Here is a 19,247-nt window from a genome sequence, read left to right as displayed (position 1 = left end):
CAATGTGTGATCGCAGCTGTTTCTTCCTTTTAACTGCTAGTGGGGGTTTGAACTGATTGGGTGGGAGCTTGGCTGTTCTCTGATTGGATGGGGGTTTTTTTGTGCTCTGATTGGCTGGGGGGGTGTCCTGTTTTGGTGGGGGCTTGGTTGTGCTCTGATTGGATGGGGTTTTTTTTGTGCTCTGATTGGATGGGAGTGTATCCTGTTTGGGTGGGGGCTTGGTTGTGCTCAGTTTAGTCTGTGTTGCAGGGGGATTTGAGCTGGTGAGCTGCATTGCTATTGTTTGGCATCTTCATAGTGTTGTTTTTTTTAAATTTACATTTATATCCCGCCCTTCTCCGAAGACTCAGGGCGGCTTACAGTGTGTAAGGCAATAGTCTCATTCTATTTGTATATTTACAAAGTCAACTTATTGCCCCCCCCAACAATCTGGGTCCTCATTTTACCTACCTTATAAAGGATGGAAGGCTGGTGGGCCTGGTGGGACTTGAGCCTGCAGTAATTGCAAGCAGCTGTGTTTTAATAACAGGCTATCTTACAGCCTGATCCACCACAGCCCTTTTTAATTTATTTACATTTATATCCCGTCCTTCTCCGAAGACTCAGGGCGACTTATACTATGTTAGCAATAGTCTTCATTCTATTTGTATATTTATATACAAAGTCAACTTATTGCCCCCAACAATCTAGGTCCTCATTTTACCTACCTTATAAAGGATGGAAGGCTGAGTCAACCTTGGGCCTGGTGGGACTAGAACCTGCAGTAATTGCAGGCAGCTGCTGTTAATAACAGACTGCATTAGCAGCCTGAGCCACAGAGGCCCGTTTGGCATCTTCATAGTGGGTGTCAGTCTGCTGCATGTATGGATCCCAAATCCCCCTGCAACACAGACTAAACTGAGCACAACCAAGCCCCCACCCAAACAGGACACACTCCCAGCCAATCAGAGCACAAAAACCCTCCCCATCCAATCAGAGCACAGCCAAGCTCCCACCCAATCAGTTCAAACCCCCACTAGCAATTAAAAGGAAGAAACAGCTGTGATCACACATTGCTCCCAGAAGCATGAAGGTGAAGCCTGAAGATGACGAATGAGACTTCGTCGAAATGTCACCAAGACACTTCCAATTTTACACGGGAGAAAACCCGTACAACCAAAGACCTACACACACACACACACACACACACACAAACACACACACACATATGTTTTCTGAGGTTTTCGCAGGTGTTTGTATGTAGGCCTTTGGTTATTCGGGTTTGTTCCAATTTTAAAAAACTTCCAATTTTACGCTGGAGCAAACCCGAATAACCAAAGACATATAGATAGATAGATAGATAGAGAGAGAGAGAGAGAGAGATAGAGAGATATAGATATAGATATAGATATATATTTATATTGGTTGAGAGCAATCTCGCCAATTTGCTTTCTGGTGAATTTTGTGACTGTCTAGGCCAGGGATGTCAAACACGTCATCATGTTGTCATCATGTGACATATTGTGACTTTTTTTACCCCTTCACTAAAATGGGCATGGGGATGGCCAGCATATGACACATCCGGGCCACAGGCTGCGAGTTTGACACCCCTGGTCTAGGCCTATCATGGCAGACATTTAGTGAGGCTGTCATAACACACACTCAAAATTCTGAGGGTGCCTAAAGGTATGTTGCAGATCCCAACAGTTAACGAATTACAACAGGCGGTCTAGGAAGAGAGCCTTCTTTGCAGTTGTCCCACTGTTGCCCTGCCCTTTGGAACATTCTCTCTCTCCCCCTCAGAGGTGGAAGTGGACCCCCAACTCTCCTTTTGGAAAGGTTTGAAAACATGGCACTATTGTCTTGTTTGGGGCTCACAGAGGACCATGCAACCATGGGGCTGGTTAACACCCTGAAGGATCCCCCATTTTGATGTTAAATTTTGATTATTTTTGCCACTTTTTAGAATTTATATACAGTTTTGATGTTTTAGCATTTATTTGTACATCACTCAGAGTCCCTCTGAAGAAGAATGGATAGTTTCTAAATTGGATAGATTGGTGGGTGGGTGGGTGGATGGGTTGGTGGGTGGGTAGGTAGGTAGGTAGGTAGAAATAAAAACTGAGGATCCCTGCTGTGGTTAGATATTCATTTCAACTCTTGGCTTTCTCTCCATATTGCTCAAAAAGAACAGATTCTCTTAATCTCAGTTTCTCAAATCTTGTTTTCATTCCTTTTGTTTTTTATACCTAGACTAGGCTGCATCAGGTTTAGCTGAATACCCGATGGTACATCTTTGCTAACAATGGTTCCCTGCATTGGTATCTGTGAGGTTTTTTAAAATCTGGTTTTCTTTAGAAAATAAGTGTTGCAATTGTTAGACCTCTGAATATTAAACAGTCCTTTAGCAGTCATTTTCCAGATTTTTCAATTAATAAAAATGCAGGTTCGCTAACTATTCTGGGCATTGTTTCAAAGTATTTTTGAGGTAAAGCACTATAATTTGTCAATCTCTAAAATACTGAAGCGTATTAGTTAAGTTTCTGGCCCATTAAGTTTCTTTTGACTTTATTTAACAGCTGTAAGTAAAATGGTCAGAAATTCATGATATATCGTGCATCTTTTCAAAATCTCTTGTGCTTCTTACCATTTTTAATTTTTTTAAGAAATACTTTTTAAAATTTTGGAGGTCAGAACCTCCCTCAAGTGGCATTAGTGTTGCCAGCCCATTTTAAAACAGTATCTTCTCTTCTCTCCCCTCCCTTTGAGATTTTAGTTTATTATGAGCAAAAAAATAGCTTTGTGTATTTTCATGATGTATATTACTTCCTTATTCTAGAGGATTAAAATTACCATCTTGCTGTAAATTGTAGGAAAACTCTTGAAAACTGTGGCTCTGGTGTCAGTTTTCTAACATCTAAATCATTGGGGGATTTATTGCAATATGTCAGCATCTTTTTAAGTAATATGTCATTTCTATCTACATCACTATAAATTCTATTTTGTGATTTTTTAAACTATTTTATTACCTTATGGAAGGTTTAGCTATAGAGATTTCTTTCATATAGAGTGTAAACTCATAAGTAATTTATATTCTATGTTCATTTCATATGAAACACTGAAATTGTGAAGGGTTGTGCAATAAACTTTCTGCTGAGATTTAGAATTCCTGTTGACTTTGAAATAAATCCTTCTGTATTCAGTAGAGCTATTCTCATATGTTTACTTGGAAATAGGCATTAGGAATACCTATTTAAATAGGTATTAGTGGTACTTATTTCTGAGTAGATAGATATACACTCCTTTATTTCCATAGTGGTAAAATGTGATCATAGTGTTTATAGTGAGTACAGTCAGAAGGGCAGTAGTTCCTTCTGTTTAACTGTTTGCAAAACAAACTATGGTAATAATCAAGCTTGTATACTGATTTTTCACAGATTTGAGTTTTCTGTGGGTAGGTGTGTAAATTTTTAAACTACATTTCATTAGAACAGAATTTTGTTTCAGATCATGAATTGTTGTCACATCATAATTTAAATAAAACATTTTCCTGAAATTGCACATAACAGGGACTGTAACTTATCTTTTCCTGAAGTCTGTATCTTATTCAAACTGCAATATTTCATGGTTTCCCTTGTATCTGAAAAAAAACCCATCCATGAGGTTTTGAAAAATCAAAAAGCCAAGACAAGTTTTTGCATGGATATGTAGTTGTTGAACAAGGAACAAAGTTCCTTGTTCAACAAAATTCTGTAGTTGAATTTTCTTCAGTAAGGGGTTAATGGATTTATTAATGTGTGTGTGTGTGTGTGTGTGTGTGTGTGTGTGTGTATACACATATATATCACACAGACACGTGTGTATGTATCTGTATGTGTGTCTGTGTATATGGATGGATGGATATATGGATGGATGGATAGATAGATATAGATATAGATATAGATATAGATATAGTTTCTAGATAGCCCATCTCCCACATGTTTGCAGAGTTGAGAGAGGACCAAAAAACAATACACTGACGTAAAGCTAGATTCTAGAGAAAATTAAAAGTATCCCCAAACCAATCCTGTTGTATGTCTCTGCAGTTGCTTGGGCAAGTAAATAAGACACTTTGAAATTATAGCTTATAATTAGGTTTAAAGCATGCAATCAATTCTAAATTGCTAATGACCTTTTTCATTGGGTAACAGAATAGCAGTAAAACTAACAACATGATATATTTTATTTTATTTGCATATTTAATATCAGGATTCTTTAAATCAGTTTCTTAAAAAACTGGAAGAGGAGAAGAAAGGTCTCCAGAACCAGCTGAAGGAATATGAACTTAGACTGGATCAAGAGGCAAAGGTCTGTATTTATCATAGTTGTTCTAAAATATATCCATCTTAAGGTGCTTCATGGTCATCTGTTATATTGAAAATAATTCAGTCACTATCGTGTGTGTGTGTGTGTGTGTGTGTGTGTGTGTGTGTGTGAAGTGTGTGTGTATTTTCGTAGGTTTTCACGGGTATAGGTATGTAGGTCTTGGCGTATTCGGGTCTTTTCCCCTGTAAAGTTGAGAGTATCTTGGCGACGTTTCAACGAGGTCTCACTCGTTATTTTCAGACTGGTGCTTTTGGCTTCGTGCTTTGCTCGCACAAATATATATATATATATATATGCATCTTGGACTATGCCTATTCTCTAATTTTCTGTTTTATTCATTTATTTCTTCTTTTGGAATTTAGGCTTACCATAAAGCCAATGATGAACGCCGTGCATACTTAGCAATGATTACACAAGTAAGTCTAAAAATCTGTAGAATGATAAGAAAATATTTTGTCCCAAACTAGGGGTCAGCAACCTGCAGCTCTTTGGGCCCTCTGCTGTGGCTCCATGTCACTGGCCCCATCCTTTGCCTTCCCCTCCCAGTCACTTCTCACCTGGCCTGAGAAGGTAAGGGTGACGACGAGGAATGGAAAAGCGGCCAGGGCAGAGACAGAGAGATACAGAAAGAGTGGGGGGGAAAGAGACAGAGATACAGAGGGGTGGGGGAGAAAGGGAGGGAGGGGAGAGAGAGATATGTCAAAAGGATTTTGTGATTCCCGGTGTTTTTTAACAACTGGTTCTCTGCCCTAATGACCAGTTGGGTAGGCATGGTGGGGGGGGGTCATATGACTGGTGTAAGTGAGTGACATTGTGTTGTCCTCGCCCACCCAGGTTTTGTGGCTCCCGGTGTTTTCTGTGGGAAACGGGTCCAAATAGGTCTTTTGAGTATTTAAGGTTGCAGACCTCTATCCTAAACCAACCATTACTCTTTTCTTTCTGGACTTTCCTTGTCTATTTTAAGCTGATTCACCTCTTGGCTAGAAAATTCTGCAAAGCTGAGTCAAGTAGACTAGCTGGAGGCAGATGTTAATCAGTCTTGCCATTTTCTTTCTGCCATTATAAACTTAAAGATTGGATATATGATGTTACTGATCCTTAACTCTTAACTAAATTGTGTATTGTATTAAAATATATTACTTGTACACTCATAAATTTCATTGATCATTATTCTTCTGCCCCTAGTTCTTCCTTTCCTAAGCTTATTAAAATTAGTGGAAGCATTGCATCTGTACAGAGCACTATGTTGTAGAAGATAAACTATTTAATGAACCTATAAATGTAATTTTGTTGGGAGTTTTGCTTCAGATTACAAGTAATAATAAATTCACCTATTTTACCTATCACCAATCCATGGTATTTACATATATGTTCATTCATAAGTCACTTTGGATATACTGTAACTTTCTGTTTTTTAAAAAATGTACAAATTCAATGTTTGGGGCCTATCTTTAAAGCATCCAAAATGGGATTATGAGTATTATTTTCTTGCTTCATCTTTCCACTCTGCTTTGCAAAAGTTCTTGGTGGAACTTGCACTATTTTTCCACCAAATAGGACTAAAATTGCTTTACACACAGATGCAAACGCATTCTAAGATATCATATGACAAAGCATTGTTAGGCTACAGTAGCTAAAAACCAGGAGGAGTCTTTTCAGACTAGCACATTTTATTAAAATTTATAAAATTTATGAATATATTTAATGTTTTTAAAAAAGAAGGGTGGTTGAGAGTGAGAATAATAATTAATTTCCATTTTTAAGAATAATCTCCATTTGAATCTAAAAGACACAGACTTCAGAGAATAATTAGAACTGCAGAAAAAACAATTGCTCTCAACCTGCCTTCCATTGAGGACCTGTATACTGCACGAATCAAAAAGAGGGCTGTAAAAATATTTACAACTACCTCACATCCTGGACACAAACTGTTTCAACTCCTACCCTCAGAACGACGCTATAGAGCACTGCACAACAGAACAACTAGACACAAGAACAATTTTTTCCCAAACGCCATTACTCTGCTAAACAAATATTTCCCTCAACACTGTCAAACTATTTGCTAAATCTGCACTACTATTAATCTTCTCATCGTTCTCCATCACCCATCTCCTTCCACTTATGACTGTAACTTTGTTGCTTGTATCCTTGCAATTTATACTGATATTGATTGTTTCCTGATTGCTTAATTGTAGCCTATGACTATCATTAAGTGTTGTAACATTAAGTGTTAAATTTGTACCCTATGACTATCATTAAGTGTTGTAAGTGTTGTACCTTGATGAAGGTATCTTTTCTTTTATGTACACTGAGAGCATATGCACCAAGACAAATTCCTTGTGTGTCCAATCACACTTGGCCAATAAAAAAAATTCTATTCTATTCTATTCTATTCTATTCTATTCTATTCTATTCTATTCTATTCTATTCTATTCTATTCTAAAGAACCAGTAGGGCTTCCTTTTTAAAAATAGAATGCATGATGCACTAGAAAAAAAAATTAAATTCTGCGACAATAATTTGATTTTTTTTCAGCTTACAAAATAAATTCTTCTAAAAATGTAATTAGCAACAGAACAGACATAGCAGAATTACAAAAAAAATTACTGTAATTTTAGTAGAATACCTTTTCTACTTAAAATGTTATCTCTCCTATAGACACCTGCACAATTTCTCAAAGGGAACAGCATTGGTCTCCAGAACTACAGTTCCTAGTTAGCTTTCACCATTGGCCATTTTTGCTGGAACTGTCAAATTTAAGCTTAGTAACATTTGAAAGGCCACAGAGGACATTTTTCTAAGCTTCACTATTCATGAATGTCTTTCTTGGCATGCAGTATTCAAAATACTGAAGGAATATTTTTTATTATTATTTTTACCTGACATTGGAAATGTCAGCCTTTTAGGTGACAAGGCCTTAAACCCTTTAAAGCTTAAAATATTTAAACCTAGCAGTTTGAAGTATTTCTGGAATCATGAATTGCTGTTGATCAGCTTGGGATAATGTTATTTTAATTAATGTTAAAAAAAGTGTTTTTACTGAAAAGTAGAGTCAGCCCTGACATGTCATCATCACCTGCATTCTCCTAACTGGTTCCATCAGTGAGGCTTTGTTTGAGAGGGAGGGAGGAAAGGTTAATCAAATTTGTTTATTTGTTTGTTGGTTTTACTAGACTTATATATCATTCCAGTCACAATTGAGTCTTCAATAGCATTAGCAATATAATGGGAGTATTTTGAGTTTTTAATTGTGAAAAGCTGGAGGTTTAAAAAATATTCAGGTTTGTGTGTACTTTCTTGTATTGTTTACAATGCTTATTAAATGTACACATAAATGAAAACAGAAAACTATACTGGTACTTTCTAAAGATAAACAAATGTATTATTATATTTATTCTTATGAATCATAGCCTATTTCAACAGATGCACAAGTCTAGTTTTCAAAAAATATATGTACACAACTACTATTGAAGGAAAATTGAAGAAAGAAGCAAAATTACCTCAGTGACGGTAAATAAAGCAGTAGGTAGTTATAACTATCACATTCATGTGTAAAAGAACAGAACAGAACAGAATAGAATAGAACAGAACAGAACAGAACAGAACAGAACAGAACAGAACAGAACAGAACAGAACAGAACAGAACAGAACAGAATAGAATAGAACAGAATAGAATAGAATAGAATAGAATAGAATTCTTTATTGGCCAAGTTTGATTGGACACACAAGGAATTTGTTTTGGTGCATACGCTCTTGGAATACATAAAAGAAAAGATACATTCGTCAAGAATCATAAGATACAACACTTAATGATAGGGAAACAATCAATATAAATCTTAAGGATACCAGCAACAAGATTACAGTCATATAGTCATAAGTGGGAAGAGATTGGTGATAGCAATGTTGAGAAGATTAATAATAATGCAGACTTAGTAACTAGTTTGACAGTGTTGAGGGAATTATTTGTTTAGCAGAGTGATGGCATTCGGGGAAAAAACTGTTCTTAAGTCTAGTTGTTCTGGTGTGCAGTGCTCTGTGGTGTCATTTTGAGGGTTTATGTCCAGGATGCGAGGGGTCTGTAAATATTTTCACAGCCCCTTTTTTGACTCGTGCAGTATACAGGTCCTCAATGGAGGCAGGTTGGGAGCAATTGTTTTTTCTGCAGTTCTAATAATTCTCTGTGTCTGTCTTGTTGGGTTGCAGAACCAAACCAGAAAGTTATAGAGGTGTAGATGACAGACTCAATAATTCCTCTGTAGAACTGTATCAGCAGCTCCTTGGGCAGTTTGAGCTTTCTGAGTTGGCACAGAAAGAACATTCTTTGTTGTGCTTTTCTGATGACGTTTTTGATGTTACCTGTCTATTTTAGGTCATGAGATAAGGTAGAACCTAGAAATTTGAAGGTCTCTACTGTTGATACTGTGTTGTCTAGTATTGTAAGAGGTGATGGCATGGGAGAGCTTCTCTTAAAGTCCATCACCATTTCTACGGTTTTGAGTGTGTTTAGTTCCAGATGGTTCTGATCTCACCACGTGGTTAGTTGTTCAACATCCTGTCTGTATGCGGATTCATCATTGTCTCGAATGAGACAGATCACAGTTGTGTCATCTGCGAACTTCAGTAGTTTAACAGATGGATTATTTGAGATGCAGTCATTAGTATATAGAGGGAAGAGAAGTGGAGAGAGCACACAGCCTTGTGGGGCCCCTGTGCTAATTGTATAGGTATCTGATGTGATTCTGCTTAGCTTCATGTGCTGCTTCCTGTCTGTTAGGAAGCTTATGATCCATTTACAAGTATGTTCAGGTACTGCTAGCTGGTTTAGCTTAGTTAAAAGAATGTCTGGAATGATGATGTTGAATGCTGAACTAAAGTTTACAAAGTAGACCCTTGCGTAGGTCTTTGGAGATTCAGGATGTTGTAGGATGTAGTGCAGAGCCATATTAACAGCATCATCTTTTGATCTATTTGCTCAGTATGCAAATTGCAGGGGGTCTAACAGCAGATCCATGATGGTTTTCAAGTGAGACAGCACTAGCCTTTCAAAGGTTTTTCATAACTACAGATGTTAGAGCAACTGGTCTGTAGTCGTTCAGTTCCTTGATGGTGGGCTTCTTTGGCATTGGGATGATAGTAGTGCGTTCGAAGAAAGAAGGAATACAGCACATTTCTAGCGATTTATTGAAGATACGGGGGGGGGGATTGGTCAGCACAGACTTTTAAGCAAGAAGGGCCGTGGTGGCTCAGGCTGTAAGATAGCCTGTTATTAAAACACAGCTGCCTGCAATTACTGCAGGTTCTAGTCCCACCAGGCCCAAGGTTGACTCAGCCTTCCATCCTTTATAAGGTAGGTAAAATGAGGACCCAGATTGTTGGGGGGGCAATAAGTTGACTTTGTAAATATACAAATAGAATGAGACTATTGCCTTACACACTGTAAGCCGTCCTGAGTCTTCGGAGAAGGGCGGGATATAAATGTAAATAATAAAAAAAAAGAAGGAGTTATCTTGTCTGGGCCTGGAGCTTTTTCTGGCTTTTGTCTGTGAAATAGGTCTTGCACTTCATTTTCTGTGATCACTGGGGGTTGTGAATCCAATGGGATGGAGTCAGTTGTAGGAGGCTTGGCTGTTATTGGTGTGTCTGAGATGCCTTGTAAATACCCTGTTTACACAGGCTTGTAGGGGGACATAAACAGCAATTAGTAGAAATGAAGAGAACTTGCGTGGACAGTAAAATTATTTACAGTTGATATGTAAAGACTCTAAGTTTTCATCACAGAATTTATATATTATAGTTATATCCTGAGACCAGCTGTTGTTGATATATAAGCATAAGCCTCCTCCCTTCTTTTTACCTGATGATTCTGCAATTCTTTCTGCTGTATGTATCTGAAACCCTGGAATTTGCATGCTGTTGTCATCAATATCATCATGTAACCAGGTTTCAATAAAGCATAGGGCAGCTGCACTGTGAAAATCAGAGTTGCATCTGTTTAAAAGGAGTATTTCATCCATCTTGTTAGGAAGTGAACGTAAATTTGTCAGGAAGATTGAAGGCAGAGCAGTTCTAGTTCCCCTATTCCTTAGTTTGTTAAAATTCCCGCCCTTTTACCTCGTCTCCATTTCCTTTCGTTTTCTTGGTAATCCATAGCTCCGGGGAAATTGCTTCTTCCTGTGTTCGAATCTCCTCTGTGTTTGTAAAGACGGGGCGGGATAAGATCACAGAAAGCTGTTCCTTAAAGAAATGTTGCTTAATTCATAGCAGATGGTCTCATGATTAAGAACTCCATAGTGAGTTGTTGCAGAGAATAATTAAAAATAAAGAAACCATTAGAGAGCAATTCACCAAGGCAGCCTTCCATGGCGCCATCTTGGATCATCCAAGATGTTATTTAATTGTATTACTTTATTTATTATGCTTTTATAGGATAATTTTTCCAGATAATTCCTCAGTAGTGGGAATCAGACCCTCTATTAACAATACCAGAGCAGTGGTGGGTTTCAAATTTTTTTTACTACCGGTGTGGCTTGGTGGGTATGGCATTGTTTGGTGGGCGTAGCTTGATGGACATGGCAGGGGAAGGATACTGTAAAATCTCCATTCCCATCCCACTCCAGGGGAAGGATACTGTCCCGATCAGCTGGGACTTGGGAGCAGAGAATAGATGGGGGTCTGCCCAATCAGAATTTTTACTACCGGTTCTCTGAACTACTCCAAATTTCTGCTACCTGTTCTCCAGAACTGGTCAGAACCTGCTGAAACCCACCTCTGTACCAGAGACAGCTGAGGCTATCTAAAAAGGATTGTATATGCAACCTCTTCATATAGATGTTTGCAAATTATAATATACTTATGATTGGTGCACTAAAATTAGTAATTGATTACAATAACATATTTGATTGGATATAGCACAATATCATTTATTCAGTGAGGTCAGAAAGATGAGGTAACGTGGCAGTAGTACAAAGAATACTACTTGAGTTTGACTAAGGCCATGTACTTTCAACAAAATAGTTATTGATCGATTCCTTTATCTCCCAGGGATCTTGTTTATCAATACTGTTTTTGTCTGTTAAAGTCCTAATCTATGTTCCTAGTGTTGAACTGAGCTGACAGTAATTTTCTCTGGAAAAATGAATACAGGGAGCAAGGTGACTTTCTTGTCTTGATTAACACCATACTTTATATTCCATTTATATGCTATTTCAAACATAACTAATTCTGAGCAGTTTATAGACCTTTAATAAGATGAAAGCTGTATCAGCATAAATACTTGTATGCAAGAGATTTACCCACCGGAGGAATGACAAATGCAACCCCTCTTATTCTATAAAGATTTACTGAAAAAGCCAAAAGAAGTGGAATCTATCTGATGTCAGGGACAGGGTTGTTCTAAAGGGGTGGGCTCAGTGAACAAGAGGACCTGAACCCAAGATCCCTACAAATGGCACTTCCTAAAGATCAGGCTCTGGCGATAGCTCTTTCTTCCAAGTCTTGATAGATGGGCAATGATTTGGGGAAATAGATGATCCATAGATAACCAGGTCCTGAACTGGAGAAGATTCATAACATGTCAACCCTAATTATTGTAACACCATGATGTCATTTGTTGTTGCTGCTTAATACAAGCCTACCAACTTAACTGTGGAAAGAAACTGACTTTTACAATGTATCAAATTTTTCAAAGGCAGGTAATTTCAGGAAACAAGTACTACTGGATTTTAAAAAAACTTTAAAGAAGATTTTTTATTAGTAGTTGGTACCCTAAAAGAGAAGGGACGTGATGGCTCAGTAGCTAAGAAGCTGAGCTTTTCGATCGAAAGGTCGGCAAGTCAGCGGTTCGAATCGGGGTGAAATGTAAAATTTGTTACTACCGGTTCTGTGGGCGTGGCTTGGTGGGGGGGGGTTAATGTGACTGGGTGGGCATGGCCAACTTTTTTTTTTTACTTTTAAAATCAGGTTGTAGAGAAAATGCTTTTAAAGGGTTCTGACGATCCCAGCTGAGTTGCCTGATCGCCAGAACCCTTTAAAAGCATTTTTTACAGTCTCTTCGGCCAAAGAGGTAGTAAAAAAATGCTTTTAAAGGGTTCTGGCAATTCCACTGGGTTGTCTGATCGCCAGAACTCTTTAAAAGCATTTTTTAACAGCCTCTTTGGCCGAAAAGGTTGTAGAGAAAATGCTTTTAAAGGGTTCTGGCGATTCCAACTAAGTTGCCTGATCACAGAACCCTTTAAAAGCATTTTTTTACAGCCTCTTCGGCCGAAGAGGTTGTAGAAAAAATGCTTTTAAAAGGTTCTGATGATCCCAGCTGAGCCGCAAGATCATCAGAGGGTTTTTTTCCTTTTAAAAGCATTTTAAAAGTAAAAAAAATGTCTCTAATGATTGTGCAGCTCCGCTGGGCATGTGGGGGGGCAGGGAGTCTTGCTACCGGTTCTTCGAACCACCCACCGCCATCACTACCGGATCGGGTGACCCTGTCTGAACCAGGAGCATTTCACCCCTGGTTCGAATCCCTAGTGCCACATAACGGGGTGAGCCCCCGTTACTTTTCCAAGCTCCTGCCAACTTAGCAGTTTGAAAGCACGTAAAAAATACAAGTAGAAAAATAGGGACCATGTTTGATGGGAAGGTAACAGTGTTCCGTGCGCCTTTGGCATTTAGTCATGCCTGCCTCATGACCATGAAAACGTCTTCGGACAGCACTGGCTTTTTGGCTTTGAAACGGAGATGAGCACCGCCCCCTAGAGTCTGGAACAACTAGCACATATGTGCGGGGAACCTTTACCTTTTTACCCTAAAAGAAAACCTGTTAAATCTATTATACAATTCTACTTAATTTTTCATGCTTCCCCGTTTTGCTTGTTTGAGGTTCTTATTTGCAATGATCCTGTATATCTCATATTTACACCCCCACCTACACATTACTCTCAGTGTGGGTTGTAGATATTGATTATAGAGTATTTTAAATTGTATTAACAAGGAGCAGTAGATAATCCTTTCAAACAATATTCCTAAATTTCTGGTTCTTACTGGAAATATCTGCTCTCTACTAATACAACTGAAGTGAAATTAATATCTGAAGTCCAACATGCAATTTTGTTTTGTGCCAGATTCCTTCAATATCAAACTGATGTGTGGGTGTACTTTAATCACATTTTCAAATCCTTTCTATAGCTAGAATTGTTCAGTGTGCCAACCAGAGTGGTCTAGAGATAGGTTTAACGTTTTCCGTTTTATGAGAAAACAAATAAATAGCAGTTTCTAAATTTTTCTTGTAATTGGAATGTCTTCTTATTGTTCAAAATTATAGACCTATAGTCTAATAATAATTTTCCTCATGAATCAGTAAGCCTCTGAGTAATACAATGTCCATGCACACATGTGTGTTTATGTGTGTATCTCTATGTATATTATTGTGTAATAAAGAAGATATACTTTGTCTTCTATTGTCTCAAAGAAGTTGTTCTTTAAATAGTGTTAAAAGAAAATAACAATACTGTATTTTACCCCTATTACACAACTGCTATTCTTTTCATCATGTACAAGTCTAGGAAGAAGGCTGCAATTAGCCATGAATCCATGTATTTAAACCAGCAGGCAAATGGATCACTCTGTATAATTATCTCTTGTCTTATAGAATGGGGTGCATTTGCTGAAAAACATTTCCATTTGTAAAACTAGCTCTTAGTGCATTTGGATTTTGTGATAAATGTATATATATTGCAGAGTGAAAAGAGAGAAAAGGGGAGAAATCAATTACTGTATCTGGTCTATGGACATCTTCTCTTTTTAACTTCTGCATTCAGTAAACACTTAACTATCACTGAAAGCGATAGTTTAATCTGTGAACATTCCAATGCCTGAGCATTGGAAACTGGATTAATAGCTGATTGCTGTTGAGATTTAAATAGGTTCCTTTTCATTCTTTTTCTGTGTTTATGTGTTCTGTTATAAAAGGAAATCGTTTTGCTCTCTATCTTCAATAGAAGTAGAAGGTACTGTTAGAGTAATAGGTGTTTCTATTGCTGAACTTGCCTAGATGGTCTATAGCAGTTATTCCTCCTTTTTTCTTAAACAAATCTTTCAACAGTATCCTTTCAACTGATTCCAGAATGTGCAATGATATTTTTTTATTTATGTAGAGTGTAGTTTACTTGCTCCGTTATTGGGTCTATTCATTTTGAATAAATTGTAACTTTGCGCCAATCATTAGTGTCATCTCATCAAGTTTCAGTAATGTCTGTAACATCAAATTTGTTTTTTTAAGTTAGGATTGCTAGTTCTCTAGTATTTCCTAAACTCTGTTCATTGGTATCTAAATTTCTGAGGTTTTGAGTGCCAATCTGTTACAATGTCGTAAACAGAACTGATCCTCGTCTAGTGCTTATCTCTTTGTGTTCTTATTTTTTGGCCCTGTTCCTTGGCTGTGTTTCAGTTTGGCACTTTACTCCTGACATTTTGGTGAGCCCCTGCCAAACACTCTCTTTATTTTAATAAGATGTATCTCAACTTTTCCCCGTAGTCTTTCATGAAAGTAGCATAGGCCATTGTGTAGAATCCAAACCCATATTGGCAACTTAAGTTGTTATCTCCTCTTGCGGTATGGCCTTCATTATCTTCTACTTCCAGGTTAATGATTTATTTAGCAGAGTGATGGCCTTCGGGGAAAAAACTGTTCTTGTGTCTATTTGTTCTGGTGTGCAGTGCTCTATAGCGTCGTTTTGAGGGTAGGAGTTGAAACAGTTTATGTCCAGGATGCGAGGGGTCTGTAAATATTTTCACGGCCCTCTTCTTGATTCGTGCAGTATACAGGTCCTCAATGGAAGGCAGGTTGGTAGCAATTATTTTTTCTGCAGTTCTGATTATCCTCTGAAGTCTGTGTTTTTCTTGTTGGGTTGCAGAACCAAACCAGACAGTTATAGAGGTGCAAATGACAGACTCAATAATTCCTCTATATTATGAAGAGTAGGGCTTAATATATATTGACTTTTGCAGATATCAGGATCTCTAAAACCATTAGAGAAACAGAAAATAGATGCAGCTGAAATGAAGAGGGAGAACCAGGTTCTGAGGTAAATAGTTTTCAGTAATGCTTTAATGGCTCTATTACTCATGCTAAGATGTTGGACTAGTAGCAGGGTGACACATCCCCTCTTAGCCCAGTCTATTTCGTAAATTACCTATTCACGTAAATTCACGTGAAATTCGTAAATTCACGTAGCACATGAAGCTAGAAAGTGAATTGTTTTGTTTTGGCTACAGTTACCTATGGTTAACCACGGACCAAAGGAGATTAGATTCAAAGTCCTATCTGAAGGTCATTGGAATGAGTTATAATTTCTTAGCCCAGTTATCATGGGATATTGTTGTGGATATAAAGTTAGGAAAAACATCATACATACATTCTTAAGTGTTAAAAGAGGCAAAATAAACTTGAAGTAAATAAATAAGCTCAGAGGGCACAAATCCCTTTTATATAATAATGCGGATAATTTTAAGATGGCATTACTCCACCTCCTAATTACTTTATGTAGGTTTGTAAAAGTCAGACTTACTCTTTTAATTATATAGGTATCACAAAAAGTAGTCTATTTCTCTATTATTAAATATTCATCATGAAAAGAGCCAACCCATTTTGAGGGGTCTAGAATGTAAGACTTTTGGAGTGTGGTATTTATGTGATCTGCTCAAAGCAAATAATTATTGCATTCATGATTATCCTTAGAACTAAAATTAAGTGTCCCATTTTGAAAATCAGATCTAGCTGTCTCATCTGCTACAATTTAAAAGTGTGTCTAGACACAGATTAAGACTTTTTTGGTCAGTTTTTTGGGCATTTCCAACTAATGTACTAGTGTGTTTATACTAAAATAGCAAACACACAATTCAAACAGCTTACATTATATTATTTTGTAAACATCCCTTTCACAAAATCGGGAGATCAATGTAATATTTTTATTTAGAGACCTATAAAGCACTTTATTAAGAACTATCTGGATGTCAGTATTTATAACAAGTGTATATATGAGCAAAAAAATCCTTAGGATGTAGAAATTAATTGTTTCATATATTATCATAACAAGGGTGTCCGTAGGATATGATTAAAAAGTCAAGATGGTAGCCATTGCAGTGTGATCCTATTTTTTAGGATCGTCATTTTGACTCTTACTCTTTCCTGCAAATCTGTAGTAGGCTGTTTTTTTCTATAAACCAGTTTGAACGTCAAATCTAAAGGCAAGCTTCTAAATGGGAAATAATGCAATATGCTGATAGGCTCATATAGTTTTCTAACAAGCAGCATGATTTCTTGGAAAGAGCTCAGAATATGCGTAGCTTCTGTGCAACAACACAGAATATGGGAGAATATTTTCTCCAGACAATACTTGACATTTTAAAAAAAATTCATGCCTTTTAAGGTCTCACTGAGGCAATTAAAAACACTCTCTTTTTACTGCCTTGATTCTCATTTCATACTAAGCCACAGTTTGTTATAACCAAGGATTATTTAACAAGCCATCACAGTCTTGCTTCTATGTGCTAAGCTATAATTCATACTTTATAAACCATAAAGGTCTGGATTCACACATTAAAATAAGCTCAAATCAAATGATTTCATTATAGCTTAGTGTGACCTATTTTAAGTTATGACAGAAGGAAAATCTTATGGTCCAGGTTTGGTGCCTAAGTGCTTCCCTCCAAAAATGAATCCTGTATTGCACAGCTGGCATCATTGTACGATTTTGAATAAAACATTGGTCTGATCCAATCCAGTCTTAAATGAAATGGTAAAAATGTGTCGGTGGGAAAAGAATATATGCTTCTGCTGTGATTGAAGTCAGCCATGCTAAAAGATTTCTTTAAGAGGAGGTTGCTGTTATTGTACAAGGGTATGCATCTCGTTCAAAACCAGCCAAAATCTAGTCTTGTCTCCCTTCTTAAAAAATAAATGTTCCATATTTTTTGCCATCTGCAAATGAGGTTGGCCATTTTGCTACAGCCCTGCTATCTAGTAGTGGTATAACAATTATCACAAAATGCCACGTTTCTATAGCAACTGGCAAGTGAAAGTGTGCTTTCTGAATTTTCTTCTATTTTTTTTTTTATATTTTAGGAGAAAGTGTAATATTCCAAGAAATCAAAGAATACTGGACCCAAAGAAGGGACCAATTAAAAAAACAGCAGGAGTGAAGCATCTTCCAAAACTGAAACTCTGATTGCTTATTCTAGAATTTATCCTTTTATTGTTTATTTTGCCACTTGCAATTACAGTAAACACAAAATGTTATTTTAAAATAGTATTTTAAAGGTTCCTCAACTCAAATACAGGACTAGCACTGGTGATGTTACCTAGTTTGTATAATGAAACATCAGCAAGAAAACAATCAAGCTCAGAGAACACCAAGGACCCTCGAAGAGAAAGTCTTATGGCATAGTCTCAAGATACTGTATGCTTTCTACATACGGGAACAATGTTAGGAAGAATTCTAGTGGATTTTAAATGTATTGGGTCTGTCCTTTAAGATGTCACCAGATCTAATACATCATTCTAATCCAAAAGCAAACAAGCTACTTTATGGCTTATGGTGTCATGTACAATTAGCCTTATTTCTTGTTGAAATGCAAGAAGCTGTAGATGTTTATGATTCTGTACTCCACACTGCAGTTTGCCTTCTTTCAACAAACTGAAGTGGACGCAGGCACAACAGGATTCTGAGATATGCGAGCTTTTGAAAAGTAGTTTTATTATAGAAAAGGCAGCAGAGCCACTATAAAAGAATGTCAATAATTTCTGTCAATTGAATGTAGGCCTTATTTATAGTGAAAGCAACGTTTACATTCTTCCAGTTCAGTGTGTCCAGTCTGCATGGTATATTTGTCTTGAAACTATTCTTTTAGGGAGAGGGCACTGGGGTCATTTCTTCCTGTTCCTTGTTTTGAAAATGGACTCATCTGGTTCAGGCTATTTGCTCTTGCCTTTGAAAAATAAGCCAGATGTGCCTTGCCCAACTAAGTACTCCAGAGTGAATGACTAAACAACTCTAAAATTTCCTTTCTCATGTGTGCAGAATCAGTATTCTGGTTGGTTCTTATTTGGAATCAAAAAGAGAAGCCATAACATTTTTATTTGCCTCTGTGACAAGCATTTTATGAGGAAGACAATAAAGAGTTTCTATTTGGATATCATGCTAAATAAATCAAGCCCTGGATCATCCAGTGCTATGTGCCTTACAACATATGGCATATGTTTGGATAGTTCTCATGTGAATCCAGCCATTGTGATGTTTCTGTTTGGTAGCCAGTCCTTCATTAAAGAATTCTGAAAAGCAAGAACAAAACGGAAGGAATTTGATCAATGTGGAATTATGGAATAATTTGTGGAAGGTTTTGCAATAGTTCCTAACTCCTTTTAACTTACAAATCTCAAGTTTTATTAAAAATATTACAGAACAAAATTCTCATTGATTACACTGATTTAATTAATATATGAGTCATAAACCATGCTTTACAATTTACAATAACTGAATTCATCATGTTAAGTCATAAAACAATCCCTCTAACATTTTATTGAATTTTATAAACTCATTTCTTTTAAAATAAGCTTTCTTATTTGTGAAGGGGACTATCTTAATGGGTCATGTATTGCACTAAAACATGAGCTGGTTTGTTCGCTCTTGGATGAGAGCGAACAAACAGAGAATTGCGCTGGAAGTAAACGTTCTTCTATGACTACATAAAAATTGTGTCCAGAGCATATTTTTTCCTTTCCATTTCTTATGAAGTTAGCAGAACTGTCTTATTGGCTGTACAGTCCAAGCTGTTACATTCAGATTTTCCAGGAATTGTTGCTGAAACAGCTATTGACCTTACTGTAATTAGTAATGCTCCTCATACTGGGGCATTCC

The 19,247-nt window shown here is 37.1% G+C and overlaps 1 protein-coding gene across 1 annotated transcript in view; it reads left to right on the top strand.

Annotated features, from left to right (window-relative positions):
• CCDC169 (coiled-coil domain containing 169) overlaps positions 1–18,829 on the top strand; it is a 40,030-nt gene extending 21,201 nt beyond the window's left edge. The window contains exons 5-8 of the mRNA XM_058185617.1: positions 4,228–4,326; positions 4,707–4,760; positions 15,340–15,416; positions 17,456–18,829. Coding sequence (XP_058041600.1) covers positions 4,228–4,326; positions 4,707–4,760; positions 15,340–15,416; positions 17,456–17,558 — 333 coding nt within the window. The 3' untranslated portion in view covers positions 17,559–18,829. The remainder of the gene's footprint in view (positions 1–4,227; positions 4,327–4,706; positions 4,761–15,339; positions 15,417–17,455) is intronic.
• The last annotated feature ends 418 nt before the right edge of the window (positions 18,830–19,247 follow it).

Source organism: Ahaetulla prasina, chromosome 5, assembly GCF_028640845.1.
Source record: "Ahaetulla prasina isolate Xishuangbanna chromosome 5, ASM2864084v1, whole genome shotgun sequence".
Taxonomy (NCBI): domain Eukaryota; kingdom Metazoa; phylum Chordata; class Lepidosauria; order Squamata; family Colubridae; genus Ahaetulla; species Ahaetulla prasina.
The sequence above is the reverse complement of the archived record's forward strand: the minus strand, read 5'-3'. Positions and strand labels throughout refer to the sequence as shown.